Below are 12998 nucleotides of genomic sequence, written 5' to 3' on the forward strand. Positions count from 1 at the left end.
TTAACATTTCTAACCAGTTGTACGAATTCCTGTTCTAAACTGACTCCCCATTCTTAATTCTTTTATACCACGCTCTCTTTATACCTATAAGGTTCTTCAGATCCTTTGTTATCCACTTTGGGTCATTAGTATTCGAACTATTCAATTTGTATGGTAAACTACGTTCCTGGGCTTTGCTTGGAATATTTTTAAATAAGTTATATTTTAAATCTCCATCGAAATCCCCTTTTACGTCACCTATCGCTGGGTTCATGTCTCGCTCCAAGACCGGCCCACCCCCGATGCCCAAGACTTTCCAATCTATTTGACAAAAAAATCTTAGGCTATTAAAATCAGCTTTTCGAAAATCTGGCACTTTAACATAATTTTCTCCTACAGATCTATTCCATTCTATGCTAAATCTGATTTCTTTGTGATCACTTTTCCCTAGCTCACTTCCTATTTCGATGTCATTAATTTGTGTTTCCCTGTTAGTTAACACTAAATCTTTAATATTATTTTCCCGCGTTGGTTCCTTAATATGTTGTGTAAGAAAGCAATCGTTAATTAATTCAAAAAAAATCTTCTGCTTCATTATTCCCTGTTCTGTTAAACCAATTTATTCCACTACAATTAAAGTCATCCACGACACAAATGCTGCTAGACTTAGATGCTCAAGATATTTCATCCCATAGATGCTTTGCTTCCATCCTGTCTAAGTTTGGTGGCCTGTATATAACTCCGATTATACGATTATTTGCTTTTTCGTTTAATTCTATCCAAATAGTTTGTGTGTGCGGCTCAGTTTTGATTCCCTCTTTGAGACTACATTTCAAATTCTCCTCGTCTAATATATCTATCTGTGTGACATAGTTTAAATCCATTTATTTAACATTCAGCTAATAGTTCTCTATTTTCTACATTCATCCACGTTTCGGTAAGTGCAACAATATCTATTTTTTTCTGTGCAGACAAGAGCATTTAAATCGTTTATTTTGTTTCTTAGACTTCTACTGTTAGTGTAATATACTCTAAGTGTATTGTTATTTTGAGGCCCTTCTCTTTCCCCTGATCATTTTGCCAATATGTTTCCCCCACAAACATACTTTTATTACCTCCTTTCTCTATGTCAATTTCCATACCACTATCTACTATCCAACTAGATTCATCAATTCCTTCACTACAACTTCCATTATTGATATGATAATATTACTACAATCGGAGCTCCAGCTAACATACCCTCTCACTGTGACTGACAAGTGACTCGTGTTTTAACCTCGTGTTTTTGTAAATTGATGCCACAGGAAAGTGCCACATGATACAGTGCCACATGAAAGACTGATTAAAAAGTTAGAGGCTCACGGTATTGGGGGCATATTAAGTTGTTTTAGAGCATGGCAATACCAAAGGAAACAAAGAGCAGGTATTAGTGGGTTTAAGTCAGACTGGGAAAATGTTGTAAGGGGAGTGCCTCAAGGCTCAGTCCTGGGACCTCTGTTATTCATCTATTTAAATAAATATGAAAATGTTCATTTGTTCAAATTAAACCGCTAATCGAAAGTTTTTCACCGATTGCTTTGAAATTTTCACACAACGTTCCATTCGCATCCAAGCGGGGTTTTATATACATATGTATAGATGTCATGTCTGTGACGGGAAAAAACATGCTTTTTTGAATAACTGGGTTTTTCATGTCAGGGAACCTCTTTACCGATTCATTTGAAATTTTGACACAACGTTGCATTCGAATTGGCGCATATTTTTACATAGCCCGAAACACTATACATACTAGTGCCTTTAGGTATTGTATGTACTAGCTCTATCTATAAATCCAACATTATGTTTGTAAATCAACTATGTATGTACTTTCCTGAATATAACTTACTTTACTTACCTACTATATACATGCCTCAACTGTGACAAGAAAAAACATGCTCTTTTTGAAAAATAGCCTTATCTGTTGCACGCAATAACAACACACGCTATACTAAATATGTTATGATTCCATTTCAATTTTTCCAATAGCATTGATAAATTGAATTTTAATAGATTTAAATTTATTTTCATTTTTATTTAATTATTTTGTGTGACATTGCATTGGAATTGAAATGTGCTGTTTACCATACCGTTCATTTTGTAGGTATAAGTATAGATGCCATATACCTGTGACAGGTAAAAAACATTTTTTTTTTAAGAAACAGCACCATCTGTTGCACGTAAGAGCAACACATGCTATACTAAATATGTTACGATTCCATTTCAATATTTCCGATTGCATTGACAAATTGAATTTTCATAGATTTCGATTTATTTTCATTTTGATTTAATTATTTTGTGGCATTGCGCTGGAATTGAGCTGTGTTGTTTACCATACTGTTCATTTCGTGAATATAGTTTATTTTTTTTTATTTTTCATAGTTTTTCATTTCGTTTTTTAACTGTTTATCTTATATTTCAGTGATGGGAGCATCAGATCATTTGATGTTCCCAATTATCTAATAGAAACATTAGATCATTTGAAAATGCATTGGACAAGGGAGTGGGAATGGTGGGGAGGACGAGGGGATGGGAGTTGGGGATGGTGGAGACAAGGAGACAGGGGAGTAGGTGATGGAGGGGAGGACGAGGGTACGGGGAAGGGGTAAATGTTAAGGAGGACGAGGGGATGGGGGAGTGGGAGATGGTTGGGAGGATGAGATGTTGGAGTGGGGAATGGTGGGGAGGACGAGGGGATGGGGGAGAGGGGAAATGCTAGGCAGGACGAGGGAACTGGGGAGTGGGGAATGGTTGGGAGGACAAGGGGATGGGGGAGGGGAAATAGTGGGGAGGACTGGGAGACAGGGGTAGATTGCTGTGGCTCAGCATTGCGTAGCCGGGTACAGTTAATAATATATATATATATATATATATATATATATATATATATATATATATATATATATATATATATATATAAATGATTTATATTCAGGTTTGAGCAGCAATATTTGCAAATTTGCTGGCGATACTAAAATCGAGAGGGAAATAAACACGGAAAAGACTCACTATCACTTCAAGACGATCTAAAGAGGGGTTTGAAATGGTCAAAAGATTGACAGATGTAGTTTAATGCTGACAAATGTAAGGTTTTGAGGCTAGGTAATGATGATAGAGTTACAAGATACGAGCTAGATTGTGTTGAGATTGCGAAAGGGATCTGGGACTTATGATTAGTAAGAATTTAAAACCAAAAAATAAATGCATAAATGTTCATAATAAGGCAAATAAAACACTGGGATTTATTAACCGCAGCGTTAGTAACAAGACACCTGGTGTTGTTCTTCAGCTATATCTTGCTCTGGTTAGGCCCCATTTAGATTATGCAGTTCAGTTTTGGTCGCCGTACTATAGGATGGATATAAATTCGCTAGAACGCATCCAGTGTAGGATGACAAAGTTAATTCCCCAAATTAGAAACCTTCCATATGAAGAAAGATTAACAAAGCTTAAATTACATTCTCTAGAAAAGCGAAGAATTAGGGGTGACATGTAAGAGGTATATAAATGGATGAATGCAAATAACAAAGGGGATATTAATAGGGTACTAAAAGTATCAACACAAGACAGAACATGAAACAATGGGTATAAATTGGATAATTTTAGATTTAGGAAAGACCAGGGTAAATTCTGGTTTGGTAACAGAGATGTTGATTTGTGGAACCAATTACCACGTAACGTGATGGAGGTGGGGTCCCTTAATTGTTTCAAGCGTGGGTTCTACATGTATATGAGTGGGATTGGGTGGTTATAAATAGGAACTGTCTCGTATGGGCCAATAGGCCTTCTCAAATAGGCATTATTCTGCAGTTACCTATATTCTTATGTTCTTAAGTAGGATCCCTTAAGTGTTTCAAGCGTAGGTTAGACATATATTAATAAGTTTGGGTGGATATAAATAGGAGCTGCCTCGTATGGGCTAATAAGCCTTCTGCAGTTACCTTCATTCTAATGTTTTCTGTCCCCCTGCAGGATTAGGTGGGAGATCACTGTTTGGCCCCACGCCGAACAGCCTATGTTCGTTCCGTATCCAGACCATTCACTCTGCAAAGTTAGGTGAGGCTAACCCCAGGCTTCTGGCCTCCAACCTTGGAAAGTCAGACACTCATCCTTATAGATACAGATTGGCTACGTATCATATCTCATTTGGTAGTCGTCTGTTACAGGAAGAATAATAATAACAGAAATATCAAGAAGAAATAGCAATATTCCCCTCACTTATGTGTAGGGGGGGGGCCTAATTAAGTGAATACTTTAATGCTTTATGTACATATATATATTTTTAATTAAATATGCCTTTATTGCTTGAATTTGTATCGCTGTATTTATGTCTTTAATATTTATATATATATATTTTAGTTAAAATATTGCACACAAAACTAATTTGGTAAATGTCACGAAGAGGGGAAAATAAAACATTATTGCGTATTTACCTCCCATTTGAGAGAGCACTTGTTACACTGATATGATACGCTTCTGGCTGTGTATTATTTTTAATTTACGCTGGCTGATACGCATTGCAAATAAAGCGACCATAATTAAATCAAGTTATTGCAAGGCAAAACTATTCACAGGGCTATTAAATTGAGTGTAAATGCTTCCATATATATGTAAAAAAGTGGCCAAATAAATGCATCTGGTGGACCCAGTGACCCTAGCGTAGCTCCGTTTTCTGTGGTGCGCTGGTCGCCATCCTTACGCAGACGGAACGTTCGTGTCCTGGCTCGAGGAGGTCTGAGGCTCAGGGGACACAAAGATGTCGTTTTCTCGTTAAGTGCGACTAGCTGCGGAGTGTTAAGTGTGCAGGTGGGTGTGTGAGGCGTCGCACTATGGTGCCGTGCGGGTGTAGCCGCCCGAGTTGGCGGCGATGGGTGTGAAAAAGGGAGTGTAATAGTGGGTGTTGTGTGCGCGAGGGGCTGTGGCGAGGATGATGGTGGGCGGGGAGTGCGCATGCGCAGCCTCCACCATCGCCTACCTGCGCGCTCCCTTCAAAGCTCCGCCACTCTGATGGCTTCTATTATCTATAAGGATTTCCTACTGTTAGGATGATATGTCCCCCTCCTCGGAGTCCCTGAGGATATTGCTATTTGTTACTAGTGTTGGTTGGCAGTGTCGAGTTGAGGCAATAAGGGCGATATCAGTCACGGGTCCCTCATCTGATTTAGCTATTTTGGGCACAATTAACGTGATTGAAAATTAGGTTAATTAGATAGTGTCACAGGTAGTGAATGATTGGCAAACACTAAGGACATGCAGGTTATTTAATTGTAGTATTCTTATTCCCTTAGATATTCGTTTTTATAACATTTATGTCAAGAATAAGGAGACCATAGGATTGTAAGTCAGTCGTGAATTTGATCGGTGTTTTAACACAGTTCAGATTGTACTAAAGTAAACTTAGACCTACCAAATGTCATAAGCAAACATCACAACTTGAGGTGGCAAGTAAATTACAATGCTGCCGTCAGTTAAACCTAATTTCTGTAGGTTTGTGCGTGTCTTAAGGATTATAAGGGTGTGTGCTGAGAATATTTTCAATGTATAAGAAGGTTAAGAATGTAAGAATTGAGGAAACTTGAGTGACCCCTAAGCTTGAAACAATCAAATGAACCCCCACATCTTTTTATGTTACCTGGTAATGTGTTGCATAGATCAATCGCCCTACACCCGCCAAACACACACCGAAACTACGACGTTGGTACAACGTTCGAACAAGTTTTAACACCTCCTAACCAGTTATAACAACCAATATAACAAGTTGTAACAACGTTCTAATACGTCATAAACACGTTAAGCCAAGATGTAACAACTCTATTACATGTTGTAACAAGCGGAAAATAGAGACAGTTTCGGTTTGTGTTTCCAGGGCAGTATTTCCAAACCAGTATTTACCCAGCTCTTTCCTAAATCTTGTCCAATTTATATCCATTGTTTCTAGTGCTATTTTGTGAGTACAATATGTATTTAACACCGTATTAATATATACTGCCTTTGTTGTGCCCTTTTATCCCTTTGTATTCTTCAGTCTTGTCACCCCTTACTCTGTCCTTCTTAAGAATGTCAATTTAAATTGTTTGTAACCCTCAAACGGCACACTTTGAGGGTTATTAGGTATGCATTAAAAGTTATGCAAAATTCTTTCTCATTATGTTATGGAACATTGATATCGGATGCTGGGAATACTGTTGGGAATAAACAGATTTTAATTATTTGTTTGACTGTAATGAGATGAAATGTTGAAGACGTTGTGTTCTAAAGATTTACTACCAAGTAAGTTTTGTAATTGATTTTCTACCTAACACATCTTCCTGTCCCATACAAGTTCATGAAATTTTGCAGTCAATGTTTTCAAGCATAGATGTTTAGATGTTAGTAAATGGATGGTGATGCACCTAAAATTTTTTTTTTTTTTTTTTAATCCCTGGAAGGTAACTAGCACATTCAGAATTTTGTCCCACTATGGCAAACAATTGCTCGAGGTCTTAAGTGTAAAATAACAACCACGTGGATGATTTAGAAACTTTGAATATTAAAGAGGTACATTTAAATAATTCACTAGTGACAGCACCATGAACCAATCATTTGCGATTGACAGTAGTTCAAGGGTTAATATCTCTTCATATGAAAGTTTTTTTTATCTGGGATTAACTTTATCCTTCTCTGAACTCATTCAAGTTTGATTGTGCCTTCCTGGTGCACTGCTTAACTTATACCACTCAGTATTCCCATGTGTGGAGGTTGCTTCCACACATGGGAATGTGTGTGGAAGCAACCTCCATGTGTTATGTTCACTTCTAGGTTCTATTCCTTGATTGATTCTTGCAGTTGGCTCCCTTTCTATACTATTCTGTCCTATTTTGAGATATCTTGAGGTTATCTTGAGATGATTTCGGGGCTTTTTTAGTGTCCCCGCGGCCCGGTCCTCAACCAGGCCTCCACCCCCAGGAAGCAGCCCGTGACAGCTGACTAACACCCAGGTACCTATTTTACTGCTAGGTAACAGGGGCATAGGGTGAAAGAAACTCTGCCCATTGTTTCTCGCTGGCACCCGGGACCACAGGATCACAAGTCCAGCGTGCTGTCGGCCGACCGGTCCTGTCTTCTCTTCCCTTTCACAAACCTCATTACTTTATATTAATTATGATTAAACTGTATGGTAGTATCCATTTGTCCCCCCCCATTTGTTTAGCTTACAGAGGTTACTGCAGGTGGCGCAGATAACTTTACTTCAATGCAGCGACTGATGTTTCTCTCTGCTAGTTTGTTTATTGTATCTTCGGGGATTTTTGTTTTCATTTTCTTTTCATTCTCTGGTGTTCTCGTCTTGTGTAGACAAAGGTGGTTTGCTTGGCTTTTTATTATGCAAGCCAAGGTTGTGTTTGTCGTCCTCTTCTGTTGCCTCCAAGGTTTCATAACTGCTGATGGTGGTCAGTTTGCCTGCTAACTGACAGGATTCTACCGGCCTAGGTGGCCCCAGTGTCTGGGATTTCAGTAGGACTAATTCACCCTACAGACCCTGGAAAACCTGTGGGGTCTGTCTTACAATAGCTACTTCTTATGAGCCTGCTCTCGCCTTGTGTGAAGTCGAAGGTTGTTCATTGCCCCTGCCTGAGGGAAACAATCATCCGAACTGACTTCGTCACATTACCTGTTGGGTTGGGGACACCACCGACCTGGAGTCTTGCAGGCCTTGTTCCTTGCTTGTACTTCACTTTCATTATTTTCTTTACAGCAATGAGCCATGTTGGTTGCCTGGTTGGAGGGCCCGGGAGATGCCCTACTTGGGTCTTATGGACCAGGATTTGGGGATGTTGTTCGCTTAGACTGTGGTTCCTTCCGTGCCCCTGCTTCCTTCCCAGGTGGGCATGGTTTGCCCTGCTCCTTCCCCCACTGATTCTGGCTCCCGAACATCTGAGGGTTTCAGGGTTGTAGCAGGGTTTAGTTCTGGATGAGGCTTGGGTGGCTTCGGGTGCTGCCCCTTCCAATTCGGGGCCTTTGTTGTGGGTTCCCAGGGCTTGGGGGAAGTCTGCTTGGAGCACTTGGGCTCCTTTTGCCCCTGCTTGGGCCCTTGTGCCTTCTGGGCAAGGGAGGAGATTTTATCTCCCCCCCCCCTTCCCTTTTTAAATTAATATTATCATACAATATTTGCCGGCGTGATTTACGCACCCTTGTATTGGGCGAATCCATCTTTTGCTTGGAGGTTCTGTCCTGGGGGGAGGGGGGGAAATAATTAAAATATATAATTTTATATAATGTGTATTATATATATAATGTGTGTGTGAGATTGTATTATTGTATTTTTTTTTAAATTTAAAATTTTAATTTTAAAATTTTATATTATCCATACATATTGTGTGTGTATGTATATACAGTATTAATATAGCGACTTTTTAGTTTGGTTAACCACTTGACTGTGCCAACCTAGTACATGTATTCTCGGTCAGTGGGAAACTGCACCAATCGAGAAAACTCTTTTTGATTTTTTCGTACCCATTCTAAATACAGTATGTGCGAGGTTGGTAGTGTACAAAATGGACTCTTACGACCTCCAGTGAGAGGCAGCCATATTGGAAAAAATTCCCAGAATGCCCTAGGGCTGCTGTCTGGGTTAGTACTGAGTGAGCAACAATTGGGTGGGGCCTCTGGCTCCCAAACACCTGTCTGACGTGGTGTTGAAAGCTCGCACACTGTCAGTGAAATTCAAACCTTATTGTTTGAAGAACATAAGGGTCATAACATTGGTGAAGCTAGGCGCAATAAGGACCTAACACAAATAAGGTCCTAACACTCTCCATAGTGTATAACAAATCACTGGCAACAGGGGAACTGCCAGATATTTGGAAAGTAGCTAATGTAGTCCTGATATACAAGAAAGGGGATAGACAGGAGGCACTGAACTACAGGCCAGTGTCCCTAACCTGCATGCCATGCAAGCTGATGGAGAAGATTGTGCCAAAAAAGCTAGTGGAGTATCTGGAGCGAAGGAACTTTGTAACACAGCATCAACATGGGTTCAGGGATGGCAGGTCCTGCCTCACAGGGTTACTTGAATTCTACGACCAGGCAACAAAAATAAGGCAAGAGAGAGAAGGGTGGGCAGACTGCATATTTTTGGATTGTCAGAAAGCCTTTGATACAGTGCCACACAAGAGGCTAGTGAGAAAGCTGGAGTGAAAGGGAAGGTACTCCATTGGATAAAGGAGTACCTAAGCAACAGGAGACGAGGAGTCTGTGTGAGGGGTGAGGTCTCAGATTGGCGAGATGTTACAAGTGGAGTCCCGCAGGGGTCAGTCCTTGGACCTATACTGCTTCTGGTATATGTAAATGATCTCCCAGAGGGTATAGATTCATTCCTCTCAATGTTTGCCGACGACACAAAAATTATGAGGAGGATTGAAACAGAGGATGATAGTAGGAGGCTACAAGATGACCTAGACAGACTGAGTGAATGGTCCAACAGATGGCTGTTGAAGTTCAACCCGAGTAAATGCAAAGTAATGAAATTAGGCAGCAGAAACAGGCCAGACACAGGATACAGAATAGGAGATGAAGTACTTAATGAAACAGAGAGAAAGATCTAGGAGTTGATATCACACCAAACCTGTCTCCTGAAGCCCACATAAAGAGAATAACCTCTGCGGCATATGCGAGGCTGGCTAACATCAGAACAGCGTTCAGGAACCTGTGTAAGGAATCATTCAGAATCTTGTACACCACATATGTAAGACCAATCCTGGAGTATGCGGCCCCCAGCATGTTGCCAGTACAGGTACCTTGTCAAGCACAAGACAAAGCTGGAAAAAGTCCAAAGGTATGCTACTAGACTAGTCCCAGAACTAAGAGGCATGAGTTATGAGGAAAGGCTGCGGGAAATGCACCTTAAGACACTGGAAGACAGAAGAGTAAAGGGGGGACATGATCGCAACCTACAAAATCCTCGGGGGAATCGACCAGGTAAACAAGGATGAACTATTCAACACTGGCGGGACGCGAACAAGGGGACACAGGTGGAAGCTGAGTACCCAAATGAGCCACAGAGACATTAGAAAGAACTTTTTCAGTGTCAGAGTAGTTAGTAAATGGAATGCACTAGGAAGTGATGTGGTGGAGGCTGACTCCATACACAGTTTCAAATGTAGATATGACAGAGCCCAGTAGGCTCAGGAATCTGTACATCAGTTGATTGACGGTTGAGAGGCGGGACCAAAGAGCCAGAGCTCGACCCCCGCAAACGCAACTAGGTGAGTACAAAGGTCTGATGCAAGTGATACAGCACCTCTGAGGACAATGTAGCGAGCGTATCCAGTTGTAGCTCTGAGCGCCACTCTTGCCCACCTATGTTATCTCCAATTTATTTAGATGATATATAAATGAACTGTGCCATCACTCATTTTCTGCGTTCAGTGATGATGCATCAAATACAAGTAGCATAGAGGAACAGTGTTAGCGGCTTCCATGGCGGTGTTTTCCATAGATATTTTCAAGAATAGCTGAATCTCTTCTTAAATGAGACTCTTTTGAGGCTGGCTGAATCTCTTCCTGTGTGGATCTTACAAAGCGGTCTTTTCACGACTACCTTACAAATTTACCTTTTCCTGTAATCTTTTCAAGACTACCTTACGCTTTACAAACTTGGCTACATACCACCTACAGGTACTAATGCCAAGGGTGTACCTGAGTGTGTTATTTGCAAGCACACAGAATGAAGAAACAGGAAGCGAAAATCTATCTGTACCTGGTGCAGCGAGAGCGAAGTCACGCTGTGTACCATGGACTATTTCGTTGATTATTACTTGCTTCCGAAGTACTGAGTGTGTAATACAGTGTTACTGTGTAAATAGTGTGTGAAACTGTACATATTGTAATTTTAGTGAATTTTTATCAAGTAATATTTGCAACAATAAACATTTATTAAGGACACATTACTGACACATGTATCATAGTTCCATGGAACATTATAAACGTTCTGCTGTATACATATTCTAAAGGACACAAATATGCATCATATATGATAAAAAACAAAACTGTATAGGAATTACATAGAACAAATAATTGAAAATATATTTGTGGCAACACCCGGTGCTTGAATGGCCCGCGGGACCGTGTCTGGGCGTGTCACGCACGGGCGACCAGCCCCTGATGACGTCGCAGTGCACCTTGTCCAGGTCCCTCACAATTATTTTTACATAGACATATTCAGGAATGGGAATTTATTATTTTACGAAGAAAACACAATTTTTTAGGAACGCTTTATTTCATGCGCACGGGGAATTTCACAAACAAGTGCAGCACGGTAGTTAATCATACATTCATTGCACGTTATTTTCTAGTGCTTTTGGTACCCTGGCTCTTCCCTTCTCTCAAATCGGTGGTTTCATTGTTTATATATATATGACAAGAATTTTGTTTATATGGATTTTTTTATATAAAAAAAAATATTCATTAGTGAAAGTCTACTTTAAAAATTAGTGGAAGAAAATTCTAACGGTTCCTTTGATGTGGTGGAGTATGATGACTTAAGCTTTGAAGAATTTTCAGATGAGATGCATGTCATTTTCTGACAAGCTTCTGAGGATTTAGGAAAGCAAGATGATGATAATTGGCTAGAAAAAGATATTAATGACCCAGGATATGGTGTACTGAGGGAAAGAGGAGATTCTCCAGCCCAATACAATTGAAATGGGAGAAGGCAAGGAGCAGGATAATGACTAGTGGTGATTAATTAATAATTCATCAAATAGTGATAAGTACTGTAGTTAAGAAGTACATCAGGTGGGACAAATGGCCTGATTATAAAAGAGGCCCATGCAAAAAAAAAGGAGGAAAGCCAAATTTTATTTTCATTAGGAAAGATCAAAAGGTCAAAGATATTCATCCAGCAAAGCCTCGGCCGTTAGCAGCCAGAGCTGACTTGTTAAGCAGTTGTACGGTAGTTTTAGTAACTTTTAGTAAGGTTACTGTAAGGTAACTACAGTAGGCAAGGATAGGGAATTGAAGTCCTTTAATTAGTGATCAAATAGACAATAACTCCACCAAGGTTCAGAAAGTTTAAATTGGTTGTCATTCTACTTTATTTACAGTATTTCTATTAAGATCCTCAACTAACCATATAAATCTATTCATTACATGTGAAAATGCAACTCATGTTGGTTGTACGAAAATATTTCATTTAATTTTGTTTACATCGTACAATTTTTTTAGATTCGGTATCAAAATACAATTTGAGAGTTGTTTGGTTTTATAAGTTACATACTGTATGTTCTTAAAATATTAGTCATTAATTATGCTAAACTTTGAAAATGGTTCAGTCTTTTGGGTATAAAGTGTGTTGTTAAGAAATATTTGTTTTTTATTACCAGGTTATTCATTGAAGATGTCATCTGAATTGGGTGTAGAGCGGCCAACAACTCTTACCTTGCCCGAGTCACAGGTTGAGCGCCGTGTGCACTTTAGTGATGTGGGAGGTGCACGTTTGGTCACCCATAGGCAATCTCATGTGTCAACTACTCCTAGCCCAAGGTAAAATTTTCTTTTATCTTATTTTTATGTAAAAAATTTCTATGCTTTCTGGTCATAAGAGTGTTTTAATATTATATTTAAATTTTCCAGCTGTTTGGTCATAAAAACGTTTCAAAATTATATTTAAATTTTCCAGTCTTATTTGTTTACGTTTGCTACTATTCGGAATTTGGAACATGTTGTAACAGTCACCATTTGTAATGATCCCCCTTTACTGGTAATGACTGATCATGGTCAACAGTACTGTTACCACTAGTAATGTACTAGTAATCTCCAGTTGATTGACAGTTGAGAGTTGGGACCAAAGAGCCAAAGCTCAACCCCCAGAAGCACAACTAGGTGAGTGCTTACTCTGGTCAACACCTGCTATTACCATGTATCCTGAAATAGATTTTGCCTTCACCAATTTATACCATTAATGATTTATGCTTAAAGATTTAATATGTACAACATAAAACAAACTG

At 39.5% G+C, this 12998-nt stretch overlaps 1 protein-coding gene across 1 annotated transcript in view; it reads left to right on the plus strand.

Annotated features, from left to right (window-relative positions):
• The first annotated feature begins 5247 nt into the window (after positions 1 to 5247).
• LOC123767388 (7SK snRNA methylphosphate capping enzyme) overlaps positions 5248 to 12998 on the plus strand; it is a 47481-nt gene continuing 39730 nt past the window's right edge. Inside the window, 2 exon segments of the mRNA XM_069313056.1 lie at positions 5248 to 5271; positions 12375 to 12534. Coding sequence (XP_069169157.1) covers positions 12389 to 12534 — 146 coding nt within the window. The 5' untranslated portion in view covers positions 5248 to 5271; positions 12375 to 12388.

Source organism: Procambarus clarkii, chromosome 74, assembly GCF_040958095.1.
Source record: "Procambarus clarkii isolate CNS0578487 chromosome 74, FALCON_Pclarkii_2.0, whole genome shotgun sequence".
NCBI lineage: Eukaryota > Metazoa > Arthropoda > Malacostraca > Decapoda > Cambaridae > Procambarus > Procambarus clarkii.